The 22622-nt window shown below is 39.9% G+C and overlaps 1 protein-coding gene and 1 long non-coding RNA gene across 12 annotated transcripts; one reads left to right on the top strand and one right to left on the bottom strand.

Annotated features, from left to right (window-relative positions):
- Window positions 1-20980, top strand: N6AMT1 (N-6 adenine-specific DNA methyltransferase 1). 3 transcript variants are annotated; one of them, XM_019839479.3, is made up of 7 exons: window positions 1-172; window positions 2128-2214; window positions 3954-4044; window positions 8507-8590; window positions 11375-11516; window positions 12557-12677; window positions 20822-20980. In XM_019839479.3, the coding sequence occupies exons 1-6, from the start codon at window positions 39-41 to the stop codon at window positions 12673-12675; spliced, it is 657 nt and encodes a 218-aa protein (XP_019695038.1). In that variant the 5' UTR covers window positions 1-38; the 3' UTR covers window positions 12676-12677; window positions 20822-20980. The 3 variants fall into 3 exon arrangements, with proteins under 3 accessions (XP_019695038.1, XP_019695039.1, XP_006936001.1); XM_019839480.3 differs by lacking the exon at window positions 20822-20980 and adding an exon at window positions 13428-13446; XM_006935939.4 differs by lacking the exon at window positions 20822-20980 and having other exon boundaries at window positions 12557-12907.
- On the bottom strand, window positions 5486-15775 carry LOC123379883. Of its 9 annotated transcripts, XR_006584857.1 has the most exons (5): window positions 14793-15775; window positions 11373-12361; window positions 10293-10375; window positions 7584-7649; window positions 5486-6778 (listed from the first exon to the last, which is right to left on the bottom strand). It is a non-coding gene; the product is annotated as an uncharacterized LOC123379883 (long non-coding RNA). The 9 variants fall into 9 exon arrangements; XR_006584853.1 differs by having other exon boundaries at window positions 5486-7649; XR_006584854.1 differs by having other exon boundaries at window positions 5486-7649; window positions 10293-10371.
- Window positions 20981-22622: the final 1642 nt, after the last annotated feature.

Here is a 22622-nt window from a genome sequence, read left to right as displayed (position 1 = left end):
ATTTTGGCGCATGCGCGTGGGACGGAGAGAGAAGGGAGATGGCGGCGCCGGGTCTCCCGACGCCGCTGCACGGACATGTGGGCCGGGGCGCCTTCAGCAATGTGTACGAGCCGGCGGAGGATACGTTCCTGCTGCTGGACGCGCTCGAGGCGGCAGCGGCCGAGCTCATGGGGTGCGAGGAGGGCGAGGGTCCCAGCGGGAGAGGGCTCGGGCGTCCTGGAGAGGCGGTAGCGAAGGAGGGCCAAGGAAAGGACCGACGCTGTCTGCCGGGAGAGGAGGCAGTGTCAGCCCACTTGGCGAACACTGAGACCAGAACGCCGTTATTAAGGATTTGCCTGTAGATACATGTAATGAGCGTGCCAGGGATCTGACTACTTTTGCCATTTGTTTTGGTCTCAGGAGCTCCATAGCTCCCTACCACGCTAGGATGGATCTTTTCCTTCCAGCTGTTACTATGCAGAACACAAAGCCCCCGAGCGCAGCGATATTATAACACGTCCAAAAACCAACATTGCTTAATATTACATTTTTTAGTAAATGTTAAAAGCCGTGCGGCACTTAATTTACTCAATACACAGAAGCACCCTCGAGCAATGGAAGAGCACAAAAATGAAATGAAGTGAGATACTGGCTTGGGGAAGTATTTTTAAACGCATTGAAGAGCATGCTCTGCAGCAGTTGCCTGTTAGCCACGTGTGGCTACCGAACACCTGAAATGTGGCGAGTGCGACTGCAGAACTTAATTTTTCATTTAATTGTTAGAAATGTAAATAGCTACATAGCTAGCAGCCTATAGAATTTTTCCTAGAGCACTTTATAAATATTAAAATTGGCTTGTTGCAGTGCCCCCATAAATTTTAAGTAACATTAAAAAGTGAATACCTATATTGTAATTTTTTAAATGAAAGGTATTTGAGTGATTAGATTTATGTAAAGATCAAGACTTGAAATTGGTTTTATCAAGATGAAACAGCTGTTAGGCTTTAAAGATTTATATTGTGTTTATTTATCTGTCTTAAATCTGGTCAGATATAAAATGTCCCAACTCTTATTAAACTAGCTTTTCATTGTAAACGATGGAACTTTTGGATTTACTGGAATATAGAACGGAAAAGTACTGTTTTTATAACTTGTCTTTTAGTCTCAAGATATCCCAGAAAGATTTACAAGCACAAATTGCATTGCAAAGTATGCTGTGAAAGAAGTTGATTTTGTTATAAAGTGGGATTACTTCTGGTCTTGGAATTCTAATTGTTTATGAAACCATGATAGTTATTTTCAAATAAAAGCCGCCTGGTAAGATTCAACAGACCTTCCCACAGAATAATAAAGGTTTGTCAGATGATGTGGACGGTTCCAAAAGTTAGAAGCAGCTAGCATTTTTTGTTGGATACTTGAGGAGTTAGGTGCTAGAAAGGCTCCCTAAGTCTAATCAAACCCATTTCTGTGATGGAGATAATTGGTGCTTTTGATGCATATATAAGATCATAGGGAAATAAATTCAATTGAAGGATAAAATATAACAATTTATTCAAAAGCATTTTAAAGATTATTGTTAATATTCTAAAACCAGATACTCTGGTATTTTCCCGGTTCAGCATATAGCTGTGCAAATATGGAATTTCTTTGCTGCTCTAAATCTGTTAGTAGAAAGGGGGAACTTTTTTTCCTTAGGATATGCTGATCAATTTATGAATGTTAGGTACTTTTAAATGATAGAGAAAACCTCTTTCATAAATAAATATTGTAATAACACTGACCCTGTCATTTTAGGAAATACTAAACCAGAAGCTCCTTGTGGGAAGGGCTGATGTCTTTCATGTTAATATTTTCAATCCTCAGTTTTATTCCACAGTTTTTATGTAATGTTTTGTAGAAATTAATTGAAAGCCATCTATATTATGAACTCAAATTACACACCCCAATTTTGAGTTAAATAGTACTAAATATGCAGAAAGCAGTTGTCAGAAATTAGCATGTTTATCTTTTTTTTTTTATATTTCCATATATTTGCAGACAACTGATGATGCTGGAGAAATACACATTAAAAGTAGGATGAGAGTAATTTCCTGTAATGTGTATTTTAATCTTACAACACTAATATTTATTTTATTTTGCTTTTTTTAGAGTGGAAATATGCCTTGAAGTAGGGTCAGGGTCTGGAGTGGTATCTGCATTCCTAGCCTCTCTGATAGGTCCTCAGGCCTTGTACATGTAAGTGTAAGTATATCAAATTTATCCACATCCTCCGCTAAGAAATTCACTAGGGGTGTGACTACTTGAATGGAATCATTTTTGTAAATAAATAATATATATCTGAAAGGGTCTATTTAAGTGTAGTAAGGACTCATTGTAAATTATTCTTCCCTAAAAATTGTAACTGCATGTTCAAAACTGTTCCAGCATGCTACATAATTATAGAAGCAACAAAACAATTTTAGGTCATTTCTAAATTTGAATTTTTTTTTAGGTAAACAGTCTGATTACCGGAAAAAAATGAAAGCTACTTAAATTTTTAAAGAAAATTTGAGAGTATGGAAACTATAAAGAAGAAAATAAAAATTACTTCAAAATTTTATCATGGTCCAAATGTGTTTCCTTCTTTTTTTCCTCATTTTCTATGTTTTTCATTTAATATTGTATCATGAATGTTTTTCAAAAATTCCTTTTAAGTTTCATTTTGTGGGGGGTACCTGGGTGACTCAGTTAATTGAACATCCATCTCTTGATTTCAGCTCAGGTCCTGATCTCACGGTCATGGGATCGAGCCCCAAGTCAAGTTAAGCATGGAGCCTGCTTGGGATCCCCTCTCTCCCTCTCTCTCTGCCCCTCTGCTGCCTTCTCTCTCTCTCTCTCTCTCTCTCTCTCTCTCTCTCTTTCTCTGTCTCTCTCTCTCTCTCACTCTCACGCTCTCTCAAAATAAATAGATAAACTTTTTTTTAATCTTAAGAAATATTTCATTTTTGGTGGCTGCATAGTATTCATTGGATTCGTAATTTATTTATTTTTACATCGTCAATCTCAATGTTTTATTTTATTTTATTTTAATTTTTTTTTTAACATTTATTTATTTTTGAGACAGAGAGAGACAGAGCATGAACGGGGGAGGGGCAGAGAGAGAGGGAGACACAGAACCGGAAGCAGGCTCCAGGCTCTGAGCCATCAGCCCAGAGCCCAACGCGTGGCTCAAACTCACCGACGGTGAGATCGTGACCTGAGCTGAAGTCGGTTGCTTAACCGACTGAGCCACCCAGGCGCCCCTCGATGTTTTATTTATTAAAGTTTATTTACTTATTTTGAGAGAGAGAAAGAGCAGGGGAGGGGCAGAGAGAGAGAGAGAATCTCAAGTAGGATCCACACTACCAGTGCAGAGCCTGACACAGGGCTTGAACTCACGAACTATGAGATCATGACCTGAACCAGTATCAAGAATCAGACACTTGGGGCGCCTGGGTGGCTCAGTCGGTTGAGCATCCGACTTCGGCTCAGGTCATGATCTCACGGTTCGTGGGTTCGAGCCCCGCGTCCGGCTCTGTGCTGACAGCTCAGAGCCTGGAGCCTGCTTCAGATTCTGTGTCTCCCTCTCTCTGTGCCCCATCCCCGCTCATGCTCTGTCTCTCTCTCCCTCAAGAATAAATAAAACATTAAAAAAAAAAAAAAAGAATCAGACACTTAACCAACTGAGCCACACAGACGCTCCTGGATTCATAACTTAATAAATTCCTTCAGATGTGTATGCATGTATATTTTTCTACTCTTGCACATTTATGTCAATATAACAATCTTTTTCATTAATATGACAAGTCTTTGTTCTTTTCCTTCACCATTATTAAATCATTTTCATTTTTTTCTAAATTTGCTTTATGTAAAAGCAGTGGAACATTTTTAAATTTTTCAGTAATAGATGTACCTCCAGGATGTAAGATACAGTTTTCTTTCTTTTCTGTTTATAGGTGCACTGATATCAACCCTGAGGCAGCAGCTTGTACTCTGGAGACAGCACACTGTAACAAAGTCCACATTCAGCCAGTGATTACAGACTTGGTAAGCTGTTAATCCTTGTCTAATAATAGTTCATTTCCTTTTCAAATAATGTTAAGATGATTTAGGTCAAAGAAGCTTGAGTCATAATTAACTTCTAATCCACTAAATAGTATACCCCATCATTTTCAAAGTAAATTCTTGATTGATGCAGTCCATCTTGTCCACAGTTCAAAGGGAATTTCTACTGGTTTGTATGGATCAGTCATCTTTTGGATAGAAGTGACAGAGTATCCAGTACAAACTTAAGTAAAAAGAGTGGGTGGCTTCAGGCACAGCTGGCTCCAGGAACTCAAATGATAAGACAGGCATCTTTTTCTTAGCTCTGACCTTCTCTCTCTATTGGTTCTATTTCTAGGTAGTCTTTAATTTCATGGTAACAGGATACTTGTGTGTCCGTATCTTATTCCTCAGCAAACAGCTTCTTCACCACCACCCACCCCCAACCCCCCTCATGGTAAGAAGCTCTTTCTATTCAGTTAGTCTGACAAAAGCCCCAGAATGAGTATTGCTTGGATCAACTTGGGTCATATGCCATCTCTCAATCTCTCACTATGGCCAAGAAGGATTGAAATATGGAGACGACTGGTTTAGGCCCAGTGATTTGCATGGGATCACTGAGGTGGTTTTGCCCTTTAAAATTTTAACTTGTTTCTTTAATGTGTCCATAATTAGTATTAAATATGTTTTTGATATAATAATAAAACTTTAGAGATACAAGAAATTAAAAATATCTTTTTTTTTTTTTTTTTTTTTTTTCGACATTTATTTATTTTTGGGACAGAGAGAGACAGAGCGTGAACAGGGGAGGGGCAGAGAGAGAGGGAGACACAGAATCGGAAACAGGCTCCAGGCTCTGAACCATCAGCCCAGAGCCCGACGCAGGGCTCGAACTCACGGACCGCGAGATTGTGACCTGGCTGAAGTCGGACGCTTAACCGACTGTGCCACCCAGGCGCCCCAAGAATATCTTTTTTTTTAAACAGAGGTAGAAACTGAGGTGAGATTCATTTTTTAAAGTCACATAACTAATAAAGTGATAAATCCAGAATTTTAAAAAAAGTGGTTTTTTTATTTTTATTTATTTTTTTTTTAATTTTTTTTTAATGTTTTATTTATTTTTGAGACAGAGAGAGACAGAGCATGAATGGGGGAGGGTCAGAGAGAGAGGGAGACACAGAATCTGAAGCAGGCTCCAGGCTTTGAGCTGTCAGCACAGAGCCCGACGCAGGGCTTGAACTCACGGACTGTGAGATCATGACCTGAGCCGAAGTCGGACGCTTAACCAACTGAGCCACCCAGGTGCTCCAAAAGTGTTTCTTTTTAAGCTTTATTTATTTTTGAGAGAGAGAGAGCATGAGTCGGGGAAGAGCAGAGAGAAAGGGAGACACAGAATCCGAAGCAGGCTCCAGGCTCTGGGCCGTCAGCACAGAGACTGATGCCGGGCTCGAACTCACAGACCGCGAGATCATGACCTGAGCTGAAGTTGGACGCTCAACCAACTGAGCCACCCAGGCACCCCGATAAATCCAGAATTTAAATCCAGATCTTGGGAATCTAAGTGTAGGTGTCTCACAACTTTCAGGACATGGCTCGTGGTAGCCCATGCCGGAGTCAGCTCTTCATGCTGACGTGTGGCAAAGAAAGAAGAGGTGAGCATGAACATAGGTATTATGATCAATATACAAAACTCTACGTTTGTTTATATTCAGAACACTAGGCATAGATTATCACAATAAAATCATTGTTTTGGGTAACTAAGCCTACCTGTTTACAAAGTAGTACTTTTGCTTTGTTTCTTTTTTTAGTTTTAGAAGAAAGACTTTTTCAAATGCATCGTATGCCTTTCCTTACATTCCTAAAACAAACTAAACGTAACTACCTTTTACTGACTCAGGGCCGTTAATGTGCACATCATTTATCATCCTGTGCTGTGATAAAGAGGCTTATTCAGGTGTTTCTGCCTTCACGCTGAGGGGCTATAGCCTGCAGAGATTTGAGTTCTTATTTCCTCTCCTCCTCATCTTCTCCTTTTACCTGCTTTATGCTGTCTTATTTTACTGCTACCTGTTAGTGGCATTTCCTCTCTCTCTTCATGTGCTCTGTGCTAGAATACCAAACAAGTGATTTAGTTAGACTTGTATTTAAACTAAGAGTTCAGGGGCTCTGAACAAGTACCTCTCATGAATAAATAGCACATGTTTTGCTATACGGATTTAAAACTTCTTGTCAGAGGCCTCTTTGCTTACTTCCCAGTTCTTGGATCTGTTCTAATGCCCTGAGACCACACAAAAGCTGAATATGAGTGGGTGAGGGATGCCTGTGATTAGACTTTATATCAGTAATTTTCTCATTTAAATCCATTTTCTTTTAAACTACATTATTTTCCATGTTGTTTCCTTTATTTAAATCCATCAGTTTTTTCCTTTATTTAAAATCCAGTATTGCAATGATTATTAGTATATAGTACCTCAGGGCCATTGTAAACAATTGCAAAGCAAATTCTTTTCTAGTTTCCTTACTGAACATTTCTGGAAAATTACCTTCCGGACTTCTTTTTACAATGTGAGAAGCTTAATTTCTTTATGGAATTGAAAATAAAGCTCTCGGCTGTTACAGATGTATTTCCTCACTCTCCAGTGTTGCTCCTAAAGGGAACAGCAGATTAACCTTAGTCATCTTCTACTTGCAGACAAGGATGCATCTTCATTACTTTCCTCAAAAATGGCACTTTTCTCTTTTGAAAAGAATGGAGAAAAAAAAGTTACCTTACAACATCTCCTCAAAGACACTGTTCCAGTATTCTCTTTGAACTACATAGTTAACAGGCTTAAAAATGATAAAAGTAGTATTTCTTTTAGAAACAGGGTAAAATGGAAGCTCTAAGGCAGTGTTTCATAATGTATGTAAATAATAGGCCAGTGATGTGCCCAACATTAGAAGGTATGGCTGAGTTTTAAATAACTTTGAATCATATAATGTCAAAGCTGTTTCCTCTTTAATTCTCTTTCAGCCATTGTGATTACATCCAGGAGAAGGTCTCAGTTTGTTGTTGTTATTTAACACCTTTTAAACACTTACAGATGTCTCTCTAATAGAGACAGATGGCTTGGGTCACTCTCAGCCTGGCAACAGTAATGATTAACTGTAACTTTTTTTTTAATTCTTATCTCATTTATCCTTGTAGTCATTTCTATTTCCAGAAATTAATAGTGATTTCCCTTTACAGCAAATTTATTTAACAACAAAAAAAAAGCCCATTTAAAGAAAAATAGTAAAAAATGGTAAGTGCGTGTGCATAAATGGGGAAATTGCAAGAATGTTAATGAGAGAGCTAACACTTTGGACACTGCCGTGAAGTACCTCAGCTATTCCATCTCAAGAAACAACCTCAGAAGTCATGGGTGAGAGTCTGTACAAAGTGATAATTGAAGGAAATGGCTTTAGAGGTGAGAATCCACCCAGATACCATGTTTTCACTTTACTGTGCCTGTGAAGGTGCAGGGTGACACGACCAGACACGATTTTTTTAAAATACTTACTTAATTCAATCATCAGAGGAGTCAAAGGAAGAAGACTTTAAATCACATCTTACCCTGAAAAATACCCTAAAAAGACATTTTTTTTTTTCAACGTTTATTTATTTTTGGGACAGAGAGAGACAGAGCATGAACAGGCGAGGGGCAGAGAGAGAGGGAGACACAGAATCGGAAACAGGCTCCAGGCTCTGAGCCATCAGCCCAGAGCCCGACGCGGGGCTCGAACTCACGGACCGCGAGATCATGACCTGGCTGAAGTTGGACGCTTAACCGACTGCGCCACCCAGGCGCCCCAAGACATTTTTATTAAAAAAAAAAAAAAAAAGACATTTTTATTGCGGTTTCACAGAAAATTGGAACCCAGTTTAAAGATTTACAAAATGCCAAACAATTAATGTTTTCAGTGTCTCTTCCACTCTTTTCAGTCCTTTCTTTGGTCTCTAATTGTTCCAGCCAATACATTTATGAGTCATTAAAGAATTAGAAAGTAAATATATATATATATATATATATATATATATATATATATATAGAATACATTACACCTCGATGATAGAAAATGTTAAAGTTACAGCTATAGCCTTAAAGTGTGTGCATATCTATGTAGAACATAGGAGTGCTCGCTTTCTTATTTAATCTTCTAAAAGTGAACCCAGTGTGTAAGCATTAGCTGTTGAAAAACAGAGGCTTTCTTGAACATTTTCTGTTCATTCTGATAAATAGTTTAATTTCATATTTTTAGGTAAATGCATATAATCTTTATATGCATGAATGAAAATGTAAAAATATTTATCTCTATCTCTGTCTACATTTTTGGCCCTCTCACACATTGTTCTCTACATGGGAGGAGAGTATTTTTAAAGATATATTTATTTATCTGTTTTAATTCCGAGTCCAGCTTAACATTCTGACTATTGAACATTTAGGTCAAAGGCTTGCTACCAAGATTGAAGGAAAAAGTTGATCTTCTGGTGTTTAATCCTCCCTATGTAGTGACTCCACCTGAAGAGGTAAGATGTGGAACAAAATTTAATTATTAATGTTTTCAGCTATTTTCTTTATAAAATCAAATGAACTTCATTATGACATTAGTCAACTGCTGATTAACACAGACTGCTCTGATATTACTCACAATTGTCAATAATTGAGTATGTCGGGAGACGTAGGAAGGGAATCTAAAACTAATGAAATATAGTGACCCATATTCATCCTTAAAATTCCCATTGAAGTCAGGCCGTGTGTCTTTTATCACAAATGGCAAATTTGCAAAAGAGCATTTCTAATCATCCTTAAATTCATATAGTAATTATTTCTGAAAGTCTCAGTTTTCCTCCTTTCACAGGTGGTGGGGGAGGATTCTTATTTCAGGTAGGGAAAAGAAATCATCTTGGAACAGATGATTTGGAAAATCTTCAATAATGAAGAGGTAAATCAACCATTTCCCAATTTAAAGAGAGAATGGTCAAGGCAGACAAAGTTTAGTAATGGACTAAGGCTAGCTTAACTAAATCATGGTCTACAAATTTCTGGCAAGACTGTGAATGCAGAGGAGATTCTGGAAACATGGGGATGCAAACAGGCTTCCTTTCTTCCACATTCCCATGACTGAGCTACGTACTTGCTTCTCCTGAGCCTTACAGCTGCTGGGACATACAGATAATTGAGTGTAGACAGCACCTTGGGCTATTTTGCAGTCCCAACAGAGAGAGCTAGTGTCATAATTCCCGTGAGCTGAGCTATTAGCTGGGGAGCAGAATCACAGTGCAGCACAACGAAGATCTCCTGGAGCCTAAAAACATATTTTACAAAATAAAACCTTAGGAAAGGAATTAAAAGAGAATATGGCCTCCGTGAAGACCTGCATTAGTGTTCTGGAAACCAGATGAAAGATTTCAGTGCATAGAGCATGAAGACAAAAAGAAGGAAATCATGAAAGTAAAAGATAAGAGACTTAGAGGTTAGATCTAGAAGATATAAAAATAATAGTTAAGTTTGTGTCTATAAAAAATTTTGGCTATGCTTAATAGTATATCTAGAGACACGAGGTTAGGAACCTCTGGCTTGTACCTGTGAGCTCTAAAGAAACAGGAGCAGGTCTGGCAAGGCTCAGGTAGCAGGCAAACAGCAGACCACCAAACATGACTCCTCCTTGTAAAGGTGGAAACCCTCCCTTTGTGGCCTTAAGAATGTGCCTGGTGCCAGGAGACCTTCCTGTAGGAGCATTTCTAATGCAAGCAGATACACCTGGCTGAGCATCCCTGGGGAGGCGTATGAACAGGGTCTAGCACAGAGAGATCCTGGTCCATTCTGGAAGAGAATGACAGGAGACAGGCTTGGCACAACCTGTCATTCACCATGCACTCTGTCCACAGACCACTTTACCTGATAAAATGTCCAGGGAATGGGCTCCACCAAAATAAGGGGGTAAACCAAGGAAGAGGAACACACGAGCCCCAGAAAAAGAGGTGATTCTAGGAATGCCAGGAAGGGGACATCTCCAGGAGGAAGGAACTGATAAATTTCCCAATATGATTAACTTTGTGGAAATTGTATTGAGAAGTGTACGGTAGATATGGGAATAATTTAAATTAGATACAAAAAAAAGTAAGTAAATGAACACTTTGGCTGCCCATCAATAGCTACATTAAGATACGCTAACTTTTCCATTATAAAATCGTAGACAGCCATTAAAAGAGTAAATTAGAACCATACCTGATCACATGAAGAGCTCTCCATAAAGTGTTGATGATTGACAAAAGCAAGATATGGTGCAAGAATGTAGAACATAATCCTGTCTTTGTAAAACATGGACAAAAAGGAAAAACGTGTGTGTATAAGATGAGGGAGGAACAGACCAGCAAAACAGTAAAAGGGGAAAGTGCAGTTCTTTCTAAGGCAGGTATATGAACATATTTCCCTTATTTACAAAATAATATATGTATATAGTTATAGGCATAAATTTATTTTAATGGAGAAACATGCCATTTTATATGAATAAAAGCAACAGGCATGATTTATACAATTAATTTAAACTATAGATATGGAAAGAAAATAATTGTTAGGGTTAAAACATTTCTTGAATTCTTTAGTTTTGAAACAATATACAATAAGAATCTAAAGATTTTTAATACTGTATGAACTCTCACGGGTTTTGCTTCTACAGTAGAATTAGATTGTTACAGGAAGAAAATGCTTTGGTGAGCCTTTATATATTAAATGGATTCCTTAAAAAAGGTCTATACGATTCATACTTTAATCTAGAAAAGAGCCAGATGCAGTGGGGCATTTTGAAACTAACTTCCTGCAAAGTAGATATTTTATAATATAGGATCTCTCTTTTAGTTTCTTCCTGATTGTTCTATATTAAGTATAAGAATTACCTATGTCTACCAACATAAGCATTGCAGAAATAGTAACAGCTATTAGTAAGCACTTGATATGTACAGGGCCCTGTTTTCAAACTTTAAATATATTTCTTCAGTTATTCCTAAAAATGGAAAAAAATTATTTTTATAATTTTACTGTTGAAACCATTGTTTTCCTGGTTTTATAGATAAGGGAGGAAACTCATAAAAATTACAAATTTACATAAGATCACATGGCTAGGAAATGGTGGGGCTCAGATTCAACTTTACTGCCTCCTGGACAGCAGTAAAATACAAAGTGTATACAGTACTTGTTTGGTAAATGTTCCTTGTCAAAAAGATTCTGTTTGTGATTCTAAATGTTAACTGTTTGTGATTCTAAATGATTCTAAATGAATAGATACAAAAGTCTTTTTTAAATGCTCACAGGTGGGAAGTCACGGAGTAGAGGCTGCTTGGGCCGGTGGCAGAAATGGTCGAGAAGTCATGGACAGGTTCTTCCCACTGGCTGCAGATCTTCTGTCACCAAGAGGATTATTCTATTTAGTTACCATTAAAGAAAATAATCCAGGTAATACAGACCAGTTTATCTTTTCACCACTGACTTTGCTGAAATCGTAATTTAATCATGTTAAAGAGTATAATTTATAAAGTAGCCTGAAATATTGTCAATATAATCACTGACAACAGCTCATACAAACATAACATTCATCTTGAAAGAAGAGAGAGATTTTTAAGACATAGTTTTTCTTGGTTTTAGAAAGTACTGTTGTTTTTTTTAAGGGGGGGTGCATTTTTCCCCCAATTAATATTCAGACACAAAATCTGTAATTTCTTCTTTTAACACCTCATCCTGAATATTTTGAATTTTGTCTCCCCCTTGTAATCTTCATGCCCTTGACAAGTTGTGCTACGTAATGTTCAGTTCAGGTGAAGTTCCATCATGAAAGCTATCTCATGGTATGGATGTTGAGATCTTGGTTAGCTTACTGTGTAACTAAACTGACCTGAGTCCTTCTTCTCTTTCTGTACACAAGTTTGATTTTTATCTTTACCTTATGTTCTCAGCCCCTTAAATCACATCATGATGACTAAGTTTTGTTTCAGTTTGTTTGTAGCTCCATTTTCTTAACTCAGTCTTTAGTATTATTTATTTACAAAAGGGAAGATGTTGCTTTTTTCAATGTGCCCAAAAGAGATAAGTTACTTCCTTCCACTCTGTACTGTCACTATACATTTGCCCACCTTCACTGACTTTTTTCATCCCAGAGGAAGCGTGTGAGGCCAAGATTGGAGCCAAGCAGCTGAACAAATCACTTGCTGTAATGACAAGTGTAGTTCATGTTTCTGTTGAGTTCAGAGTAGCTTCCACGGCAGGGCAGGGGCTTTCAGTCTGATTGAGACTCTCAGCGACACCTTGAAAATACAGAGTGCTCCCATCTGACTCAAGTCCATTTTAATAGAAATTTACTTGGAATACATTGTTTTCGCAGATGAGTAGAACTTGCAAATCGTCTGTCTTTATCATCTTATTAAACTGTTTAGTGATCATACCATCTTCACCAGATGGTTTTAATTGGATTTTACCTTTTGTTTTAATTTTCATTTTAGAAGAAATTTTGAAAACAATGACAACAAAGGGTCTACAAGGGACTGTGGCACTTTCCAGGCAAGCAGGCCGAGAAGCCCTCTCAGTCCTGAAGTTCACCAAGTGCCGTGTATTGTGCTGAATGTGCGTATATTGATAATATAGATGATGTTGAATGTATGTATGAATATATGGAGAGAGAGAAGCGGAATATATTCAGCATGTTGTGAAACTGAAGTCATTTCTTGGTTAACAAGCATAGCATTGTCAGGTTATATAGAAGAAGGTAGAAGGATATAGCATTCCCTTTTACCCAGGTATCAAGTCTATGGAAATTTTTGCATAAGTGCAAGTAAATGCGTATCCGAGATATATTATGTGTATTTTACATATAAAACCTGAATGTGAGTCACCTATCCAGCCACTAAACATGAGTTAGGTTTGTGTGCACTGAATGTGAAGGGGTTCATAATGTACCATCAAGTGAAAAAGAGCAAATTACAAAAACAGGATTATCCTGTATGTATAATTTTAAAAAACCAACAGAGAGGGCATGTCTATATGTCTATATAAGTAAGTCTCATGGGGAGCCTGGGTGGCTCAGCTGGTTGAGAGTCTGGTTCTTGATTTTGGCTCAGGTCATGATCCCAGTGTCGTGGGGTTGAGCCCCATGTTGAGTTCTGTGCTGAGCCTGGAGCCTGCTTGAGATTCTCCTGCCTCCCTCTACCCTTCCCCACTGCTCACATGCTCTTTAAAAAAAAAAAAAAAAAAAAAGTCTCAGAAGGGAAATGGCAGGAAGGAACAGAGGGACTTTCACTCTTTTATGGGTTATTTGCACAACCCCAGTTACTTGTATAATTTTAAGAAGGTTTTCATTATTAAAAATTTTTTTAGGGGCGCCTGGGTGGCGCAGTCGGTTAAGCGCCCGACTTCAGCCAGGTCACGATCTCGCGGTCCATGAGTTCGAGCCCCGCGTCAGGCTCTGGGCTGATGGCTCAGAGCCTGGAGCCTGTTTCCGATTCTGTGTCTCCCTCTCTCTCTGACCCTCCCCCGTTCATGCTCTGTCTCTCTCTGTCCCAAAAATAAATAAACGTTGAAAAAAAAATTTTTTTTTAAATTAAAAAAAATAAAAAAAATTTTTTTTTTAATTTACTTTCACTTGCTCATTGTCTCCATTCTATTTCTATTATTTAGAATGCCTCCAGCCTCCATGTTTCTCACTGGTCAGATTTTTCCTACCTTTTATGCTTTTGTCATATACTTCTATCTTCTTCTTGCATATATCTTGCAAACTGCTATACATTTTTTCTTAGATCAAGGAGAGTTGTATATAAACAAACTCACAACTCTTAGATTAATCACACTTTTAAAAGCTGACAAAGGGGTGCCTGGGTGGCTCAGCCGGATAAGCGCCTGACTTCGGCTCAGGTCATGATCTCACGGCCCGTGTGTCCGAGCCCCACGTCGGGCTCTGTGCTGACAGCTCAGAGCCTGGAGCCTGCTTCGGATTCTGTGTCTCACTGTCTCTCTCTGTCTCTCTCTGTCTCTCTCTGTCTCTATCTCTCTCTCTCTCTCTGCCCCTCCCCTGCTCAGGCTCTGCCTCTCAAAAATAAATAAAGACATGAAAACAAAATTTAAAAACTGACATGCATCTTTTAGGAAATGTCAAATTACCTTTACTAAGTTTAGGAACCTCTTCTTGCATAACTTCTACACCATTTAAAATAATATTTATCAAAATCAAAGAACAGGACTATAGGATCTGAGTGAGCAGAATCTAGAATTAATTTTTAATTCGGCTACGTTTAGCGTCACTTGGAGAAGCTTTTTAAGATTATAAATTCCTGGGGCGCCTGGGTGGCGCAGTCGGTTAAGCGTCCGACTTCAGCCAGGTCACGATCTCGCGGTCCGTGAGTTCAAGCCCCGCGTCAGGCTCTGGGCTGATGGCTCAGAGCCTGGAGCCTGTTTCCGATTCTGTGTCTCCCTCTCTCTCTGCCCCTCCCCCGTTCATGCTCTGTCTCTCTCTGTCCCAAAAATAAATAAACGTTGAAAAAAAAAATTAAAAAAAAAAAAAAAAGATTATAAATTCCTGAACCCCACCACAGACCCGTGGAACCCTCTGCTGAGCAGCCCAAAACCTGTACCGTTTAAAATGTGCTTCCCCCTGTTACTTAAGGTAGCCCACCAAATTTTAGAACTACTGTTTTAAATAGCATTCTTATTTAATCCTTATTTAATCCACAGAAGGAGTGAAATTACCTTTGATGTTCAGAAAGATTAAATAACTTGTTCAAAGAAGCTCAGTAGTGAAGGGTCAGGCCAGTATGGCAGCACTTAGACACAGGTCAGATTCCCAGATGCTTTCTTTCCATTTGCTTGTGCTGAAAGCAGCAAAGATGCCAAAATTAGTATTTACTTAAATCTAATATCTGAAAATCTATTCTCCTTCCCAGAAATAGTGCCATCTGAAATCTTACAGCCAATCTCTTGTATCCCAGGGGGAAAAAAAAAGGTTATGAAAAGCTTAGAACTTTATTGTGAGCTTGGGGAGTGGGGTCTTGAATATTTTCAGATAATGTTTGAAACACTTTGAAATTAGCATAGAGGACTTCTGTCAGCTTAAATTAGAAACACAGAAATAACTTCAAAAACTCCAAAACCTCACTTGTATAGTTGTTATGGAGTAAATTGTGTCTCCCCAAAATTCATATGTTGACATTCTAGGCCCCAGTACTTCAGAATGTGACTGTGTTTGGAGACGGGGCCTTAAAGAGGTGATTACGGTTAAATGAGGCTGTTAGGATGGGCCCTGATCCAGTCTGGCTGGGGTTCCTACAAGAAGAGGAAATCCGGACATGGAGACACCAGGGCAGGCGGTGGTTGGTGCTTGGACACAGAACAAAACCCTACAAGATGCAGTGAGAAGGTAGCTGTCTGCAAGCCGAGGAGAAAGACTGCGGAAGAAACCCAACCTGCCGGTGCTTTGCTCTGGGACTTCCAGGCTCCAGAACTGTGAGAAAATACATTTCTCCTAGGGTCATGGTGACTAGAAGACTAATGCAATAATTAAAGACAGGGAAATACCTACATTTCTACAAACAAGAGAAAGCAATACTAGTGTGAAAAGTGGATGCTACGTCCTGGTGGTCAGTAAGAACCATGGCCCTGAGCCTTCAGGAGGAGAGTTGCAAATCCAGCTCTTTTTGTGTTAAAAAGAGCTGTTAAATACAGGAAAAAAAGAGGACCTGTAAAACCGCATCATTTGGCCCAAGGGAAGCAACAAAAAAAAAAATTTAGTACCTTGAATGAAAAGAAAAACAGTAATAATCTATGAGAAATCAGACCCTGGGTCTGTGCTACCCTCTGCTGTAGGATTTAATTCATATCTATATGAGGCAACAATATTAACGTGAAAAAACTAACATTAAAATGATCTAAACTGTTGATCATGGAGAAGCTACAATCAATGAGAACAGAAGGAAAAATTAACAGAATTGGACACCTAAGGAATATAAACAGTGGAATTGTTACGTTCAGATTGTGGAATGTTTGACGTGTTTAAAGAGTTAACATAATCAAAGAAAAGCTCACAAGAAGATACTGTTTGGAAAGAACAAATTGAAGTCAACTTTTAAAAATGAGAAATAGAGACATGGAAGTGCATTAGCGTTAATTTATACTCACCAAAAATACACAGTGTGTTTTAAAACTGTTAATATTCCATTCCAAAATTTAGTTGTAGTTCTTTTTTTTTTTCTTTTTCCCTCATACTTTCCCTCATTCCTTTTTCTGGGGAGAAAAAGGAATACAAATTGAGACAGGACTGAAAAAAGAGAAAAATTAGGACAGGACTGAAATGACTCAGGAACAGATGAAGAGAGGTATAGCCATTTTAGGAACCCTTATGAATAAATGTAAATCATCCTATGTGTAGTTGATTCATACATGCACTAAAATTACTTTACATATAAAATAACACAATACATACCAATGTCTATATCCATCTGTTTTCATTTTTCTTTTTATGTAAACTTTGTATTGAGGTGGAACATACCTTATAGACTGTATATGTTGTGTCTAGTTCGATGGATTTTTATGAAGTCAACATCTACTTATACTACACCCAAATCAAGAAACAGAACATTACCAGCATTCCAGAAGCTACACCAGATTTCATTCCCAGTCATGAATGGGAGATTTCCCCAAGGGAAACCATCGTCTGGCTTTTTGTGTTAGTTTATTTCTGCATAGCTGACGACTGTAACTTTACTGGTGTTGGTGTTAAACAACACAAATGTATTGTCTCCCAGTATCTTTGGGTCAGGGCCGTGGGTATAGTGAGCCGGATTCACTGCTTAGAATCTCTCCAGGCTGTAGTAAAGGTGTTGGTCCTGGCTATGATCTCATCCAGGGCTCAAGGTCCTTTTTCAGGTGGTTATAGGACTAAAGCTGCTGTTTTCTGGCTGTCCGCTAGGGACAATTCTCACCTACAGGCTTCTCTCAGATCTTTGTACCATAATCACCTCCACAGTTCACAAAATGGCTACTTGCTTCTTTATGGCCAGCAGTAGAATTTCTCTACCTTCAAAACTACATGAGGGCCTAGAGGCCCTTTTAAAGGGCTCACCTGGATAGGACAAGTTCACCCAATATAATCTTCCTTTTATTTTTAAAAATTTTTTTATGTTTATTTAATTTTGAGAAAGAGCATGGGGGGCAGTGGGTGGGTGCAGAGAGGGAGGCACAGAATCCAAAACAGGCTCCAGGCTCTGAGCTATCAGCACAGAGCCCGATGCGGAGCTCAAACTCATGAACTGTGAGATCACGATCTGAGCTGGAGTCGGACATTCAACTGACTGAGCCACCCAGGCACCCCCCTTTTATTTTTTTTATGTTTATTTTTAAGAGAGCAAGAGACAGCATGAGTGGAGGAAGGGCAGGGAGATAGGGAGACAGAAAATCTGAAGCAGGCTCCAGGCTCTGAGCTGTCAGCACAGAGCCGCACGCGGGGCTTAAACCCACGAACCGCAAGATCATGACCTGAGCTGAAGTCAGATGCTTAACTGACTATGCCACCCAGGCACTCCAGTGTTCCTTTTAATTAATTAATTCAGACTCCACTGTTGAGTGACCTTAATTACAACTGCAAAGTTTTTTTGCCATTGCCATTTAATGTAACGTAATGACAGGGGAGAAATCAAGTTGTATCCACAAGTCCTACCCACAGTCAGAGCGTGGGGATAACACAGTGCATGTACACAGTGGGAGTGAACCTTGCAGGCCATCTTAGAATTCTGTTACGTTCCTTATACTATAGATTAGGTCTTCCTCCTTTGAACCTATGTCCATGAGTCATGAATTCTTTCACTCAATAGTGTTTTTATGAGATTCTTCTATGCCGTTGTCTATGGCAATGATTTGTTCATTTTCATTTTTTAGTATATTCATCCTTATTATTTCTATCATATGACTATATCAAAATTTATCTATTCTACTGTTGAACATTTGGATTCCTTCTACTTTTTTTCTGTTGTGACCACATTTGTATCTTCCAGTGCACATGCATTTGCATTTTCTGATAAATATATACCAACAAGTTTATCTTATCTTAAATAAGAACAGTTTTTCCAGAAGTTATTTTCTAAAAATGAGAAGCAGAATTCCTAAAATCAAAACCCACCATGGACAGGATAAATAGCTAAAAATAGAATTAGTGAACTGGAGAAAAATTCATATAGTGCCACCCACAGACACCAAAGGAAAATATGAAGGAGCAATAATGATTATGAAGGATAGAATGAAAAGGTCTGGCAAAACAAGAGTCCCGAAAAGTATGTAAGAAAGGCAATATTTGGAAAGATCATGGGTAATATTTTTCCAGAATTGACTTTTAAAAAGGAAGATAGATTCTAGAAGCACAAACAAAAAGAAAATATGCTAGACATATAGCAGTGACATTTCAAAACATCAAAGGCAAAGAGCTCTTAAAAGGTAATCAAGGAGGGATGGATGCCTGGATAGCTCAGTTGGTAAAGTGTCCGATTTCAGCTTAGGTCATAATCTCGTGGTTCATGAGTTCGAGCCCTGCGTTGGGCTCTGTGCTGACAGCTCAGAGCCTGGAGACTGCTTCAGATTCTGTGTCTCCGTCTCTCCCTGCCCCTCCCCTGCTTGCATGCTGTTTCTCTCTCTCTCTCTGTTTCTCTCTCTCTCTCTCTCTCTCTCTCTCAAAAATAAAAAATTAACATTAAAAAAAAAGGCTTTAATCAAAGGGAAGGTATAACTCACTCTCCAGCAGGGGCTGGCAAACATTTTCATCACTAAGATATTAGAACACAGCCATGCCAGTTCACTTATGTGTTGGGTGGGGCTGCTTTGGCCTCTAGTGACAGAATTGAGTAGTTACAGCTTAGACCCCAGAAACCATATGGCCCACAAACCACAAAGTATTTATTATTTGTCCCTTTAATATGTTTGCCAACACTGCTACAAAGAAACTATAAAGGAACAACAGATCTCTTGAACATCCTCACAACAAATGAAAGCCGGAGGCTAGTGGGATAACATCCTCAAAGTGTTGGGACTAACAGTCTATTTTGTTCCAACAAAACTTGCATAAATGAAGGTTTAGTTTTGTTGTTGCTGTTTTTTTGTTTTGTTTTTAGAGAGAGTACACACAAGCGGGGGAGAGAGACTGAAGGAGAGAGAGAATCTCAAGCAGGCTGGTGCTGTCATCACAAAACCCAATGGGGGGTTGGGGGGGGCGCTGGATCCCACGACTCTGGGGTCATGACATGAACCAGAACTAAGAGTCAGACCCTTAACTGACTGAGCCACCCAAATGCCCCACAAATGAATGGTTTCTAAAAGTAATATTTAGAGATAAAAATGACAGAGTTTACCAACAAGAGATCTATAATAAAGAAACTTTTAAAAGACGTATATCAGGAGAAAGGAAAAAACATCCCAAAAGTCTCAAATGGAAGAATTACTGATGACAAATAAAATGGAAAATATGTATATAAATGCAAACAAACATTATATAAAATACTACTAATAATTATAGTGTGGTTTCTGTGGTTTGAAAATAATAACTAAAATACTGAAAACAGTTGCATATAAATTAACTAGGGCATTTGTTAAGGGTGAAAGTATTCTAAGTCCTCTTTGTATTATTGTTCAGGAGGTAAAGATATGACTTAATTTTTTTTTTTAATTTTTTTTTTTTAAACGTTTATTTATTTTTGGGACAGAGAGAGACAGAGCATGAACGGGGGAGGGGCAGAGAGAGAGGGAGACACAGAATTGGAAACAGGCTCCAGGCTCCGAGCCATCAGCCCAGAGCCTGACGCGGGGCTCGAACTCATGGACCGCGAGATCGTGACCTGGCTGAAGTCAGACGCTTAACTGACTGCGCCACCCAGGCGCCCCGGTATGACTTAATTTTGATATGCATGTGTGGTAGGCTGAATAATAGCCCCCAAGATATCCATGTTCTAATCCCTAGAGCCCTGTGAATGTTACCTTATATGGCAAAAGGAACTTCACACATATGATTAAGGATTTTGAGATGGGGAGATTACCCTAGATTATCCAGATGGGCCCTGAGTAGAATCACAAGTGTCTTATAAAAGACAGGAAGAGGGAGGTTTTAAATCAAAAGAGGAGAGGGTATTATGATCATGCTGCTGACTTTGAAGAAGGAGCAAGGGACCACAAGCCAAGGAATGCAAGGAATGAGCTCTAGAAGCTAAAAAAGGCAAGGAAATGATTCTCCCCTAGAGCCTCCCAAGGGAGTCAGGCCCTGCTGACACCTTGGTCTTGGACCAGAGAAACCCATTTCAGACTTCTGGCCTCCAGAACTGTGAGAGAGTAAATATCTGTTGTTCTAAATCACTGAAGTTGTGGTAATTTGTTCCAGTAACCCTAGGAAACCAATACAGTATGGTCAGAGTTCAAGGGCAATTATGAGAATAGTAGAAACAGGACAGGTAAGCAGCAAATTAGAAAGCAAAAAGCCTAATTAAAACAAATTAGAAAAGGGGGCAAATCCAAAGGTAAAGTGATAGGGGGCGCCTGGCTGGCTCAGGCAGTACAGCATGCAACTCTTGATCTCAGGGTTGTGAGTTCGAGCCCCATCTTGGGTGCAGAGATTACTTGAAAATAAAATCTTTAAAGAAAAAAAAAAAGATAAAGTGATATAATTTAGAATACCTCCGTTATCCAAATAATGGAAGTAAGCTATGTAAATAGATATTATGATTGATTTTTTTTTTTAATTTCAATTATAGTGATGATAAAAGACTTGAAGTGTAAGTACATTTTAAGACTGGAAATAGAGGGATGGAGGAAGATACATCAGACAAACCCACAAGGTGAGATAGCTACATTAATAGTTGACTGTACTGGGTTGAATAGTTCTCACCACCCCCCACCCCCGCCCCGCTCCCAATTCATGTCCAACCAGAACCTATCAGTGCGATCTTATTTGGAAAGAGGGTCTCTGCAGATGTAATCCAGTTAAGAGGACATTAAGGTAAGGAGAGGCCAGCATGGTGGAGAAGTAGGGGGAATCCATGCTTCCTATGTTCTCAAACAAAGAAGTGTAGAAGCCAAAGGACTCTGAACACCAGAGCCTGGGAGGAAAAGAGACTGAATCTACTAGGAAGAAAATGGGGAAGCTGGAAAAAAGTTTAGGTGGGTAACTGCGAACTGGGGGAGATAAAGGCTGCGTGGGCATGGAGCGGAGGGACCCCCTTTGCAGAAAGACAAAGGGAAGAAGAGAAACAGTGGCTGGGAAAGTGCAGGACCCTATCTGGCCAGGAGAGAGACCTCGGACTGAGGCTGAGAGGGATCCCATCTCTAACTGGGAGGTTTTCTTCGGACTGGGGCCGGCTCCCTGTTCACACACCTGGGGAGGAGGGGAGCTGGGCCTGGGTGCGGTGGTAGGTCAGGGGCTCGGTCCGCAGCTGGAGAAAGCGGTTCCCTCCCTGGAGGGCTGCGCGATAGCACAGAACTACCTGCGTCTGCCACCCTGGGGGCTCGCGGGGGCAGCGGCTCTGAGTCCGCAGTAGGAGAAGTCGGTCCTCCCAGAAGTGTGGCGGCACAGACAAAGCCAGCCGGGGCCACACATCGCCGCACTGAGAGGCGCTTTCCCAGCGTCAGAGCGCACTGAGCGGGACTTTGAATCCTAGCCAAGTGCGGGGTCAGGGGAGTTGGCCAAGCGAGAAGGACCGACCCGTCCGTGCCCGCCGCACAGTGAGGACGACTCAAACGGAGTCCACTGGGTGGGCTCCACGGAGAAGAGACTGGGGATCACCATTCCATTCCCCACCCCCACCCCCACCCCCACCCCCCACCACGACCAAGGCGGGGCCTCAGGGATCACTCCCGGACCCACAGTAGAGGTGGGTTCAGAATACGCCAAACCACGCCCCCTTGCACTGGGTAACTGCTTACCCACCCGAGGGGCACCGACCCTGCGGACAGCTCCTCCCGACCAGCGGCGCAGCATTGCCTGGATTAACTCTAGGTCAATTCTGGATATACAGCTATATTCTCCCCCGCCCACCCGCCCATTTCTCCTCCTTGCCTCTTCCCTCCCCTAGGCTGGTTACTCTGGTTATTGGTCTGTCTAAACAGACATATTTAATCCGTTGTCTTGACACATGTTCTACACCTCCTTCTTTACGCGCCTTTCTCTCTGGAATAATCAAGCCTTAGAGTTTCTCTGTCTGGGTAACTGTATCTTCGTTTCGTTTTCCCCGCCTCCTTCTTTATTTTCCTTTCTCTCTCTCTCTGGATTAAGCCTTTTAGTCTCTCTGCCTAGTCAATGTTTATTTTTTCTTTTCTCCCCCGCTCCTGTCATTTGTCTCTTTGTATGTTCTCTTCCATCAGCACCGCCTCCACCCTCTACTTGTAGTCGGTGTTTGGGGTTTTTTTGTTTTTAGTCTTTAGGTTTTTGTTTTTGTTTATTTGTTTGTGTTATTTGTTTGTGTGTTTGCATGTTTTTGTCTCCTGTTTGTCTGTTTTCCTTTACAGGGATACTCCAAGGAACAAATCAAAGCACATCTGGTGGAGGGTCCAAAATAT

This window comes from Felis catus, chromosome C2, assembly GCF_018350175.1.
Source record: "Felis catus isolate Fca126 chromosome C2, F.catus_Fca126_mat1.0, whole genome shotgun sequence".
NCBI classification, from domain to species: Eukaryota; Metazoa; Chordata; class Mammalia; order Carnivora; family Felidae; genus Felis; species Felis catus.
The sequence above is the reverse complement of the archived record's forward strand: the minus strand, read 5'-3'. Positions and strand labels throughout refer to the sequence as shown.

Bases quoted from the DNA above. Each gene is read 5' to 3' on its own strand.
- N6AMT1 (XM_019839479.3), top strand. From the start codon at position 39: ATGGCGGCGCCGGGTCTCCCGACGCCGCTGCACGGACATGTGGGCCGG. The intron at 173-2,127 runs GTGCGAGGAGGG...TGCTTTTTTTAG, and splicing joins GCAGCGGCCGAGCTCATGGG to AGTGGAAATATGCCTTGAAG. The intron at 8,591-11,374 runs GTAAGATGTGGA...AAATGCTCACAG, and splicing joins TAGTGACTCCACCTGAAGAG to GTGGGAAGTCACGGAGTAGA.